General features: G+C 37.8%; 1 protein-coding gene across 1 annotated transcript in view; it reads right to left on the bottom strand.

Annotated features, from left to right (window-relative positions):
- The window catches only part of LOC106964281 (cubilin-like), a gene marked incomplete at its 5' end in the record, with an annotated part of 55,953 nt that overhangs the window by 46,432 nt on the left and 8,293 nt on the right, over positions 1-1,228 (bottom strand). The window contains one exon of the mRNA XM_015059693.1: positions 142-316. Within this exon, the coding sequence (XP_014915179.1) occupies positions 142-316 (175 nt within the window). The remainder of the gene's footprint in view (positions 1-141; positions 317-1,228) is intronic.

The following is a 1,228-nucleotide window of genomic DNA, read 5'->3' as shown; positions in this document are numbered from 1 at the left end:
TAAGGAATATATGGTGAGGTTATTAAAAATTATTCTGTGAAGGTCTTTCTTTATTTTTACATGTGTACAATACAGTATAAAATAGAAGTTATTATATTGCAATGGCCATATTAGAAAGTGAAAAGAAAACAGCAAATATACCTGGCTGTGGGTTCAATGTAGAAATCTTCCTCAAAGTCAATTTGGACAGCTTCTCCATTGGGTACGGTTATCACCCATGTACAGTCAATGTTCTGGGGGTAATTCTGTGGATAGTTTGGTGATGTGATGTAGCCGGGTGGGTCATTATCCGTCAGCGTGATGGAGCCTCCGCATGCTGTGGGAAAATTACTTAGGTCACAAGAAAAATAAGAAAATGCAATCCATCTGTTATACACCAAAACCAGGAGACACCAGTTCTATTTCGCCAAAGTATTTTGAGGTAATAATTAATACTCTGGTCATACCAAGCTAGCAAATTTCAAATATCTAACAATAGCAAAAATAAACAAACAAAAAATATTATTCTAAGCTTACTTTGATATTTTTTGTGGTATTTTTCAAAGGAAGAAAAATCTTTCTGAACACAAATTGTGTTGCAATGTTTCTGAGCTCTGGTCCTCAGGAAAAACTGGCCTGCATGTTATAGATGTGTCTCTGTTCCAGATCACCTGATTCAAATGATTGCATGATCTCCTCTGCATGTCATCAAATGCTGCAGGAGCCTGTTAATCACCCACTGATTCCAGTCAGGCGTGTGGCAGAAGGGAAACACCTAGATGTGACGCTGTTTTCACTGGTCTGACTGGTGTTTTATTTAGTAACCAGTTTGTACTTTAATGTGATCAGAACTAGGGACAGCATTGTCATGAACTGGGTGAATGAAACAGAAGAGTTAGTTATACTTGTATTTATTTCTAATAATAATGAAAATGATAATGATAATTCAACAACAACAAAAATAAATAAATAAATCGGTTCAAAAGACATAATAGAAAAAAAATAATGACACTTCAGAGAAATAACAGGTCTCCTGAGTTGAGTCTAAAGGTGAGGGGAGATTATTGGGGTTTTTTCCTACAGTGTTCCTGTGAGTTTGGTTCACTTTCTAACGGCTACGTGGTATGTGGAAAAAAACGTTGACCGTCAAGTAGTAAATTGTTTAAGAAGACTGATGCCCTGCGACAGACTGGCGACCTGTCCAGGGTGACCCCACCTCTCGCCTGGAACGTTAGCTGGAGAGGCACCA

The sequence above is a fragment of the Poecilia latipinna genome, unplaced genomic scaffold (genome assembly GCF_001443285.1).
Source record: "Poecilia latipinna isolate Pla-1442-1.1 unplaced genomic scaffold, P_latipinna-1.0 Scaffold1650, whole genome shotgun sequence".
NCBI classification, from domain to species: domain Eukaryota; kingdom Metazoa; phylum Chordata; class Actinopteri; order Cyprinodontiformes; family Poeciliidae; genus Poecilia; species Poecilia latipinna.
The sequence above is the reverse complement of the archived record's forward strand: the minus strand, read 5'-3'. Positions and strand labels throughout refer to the sequence as shown.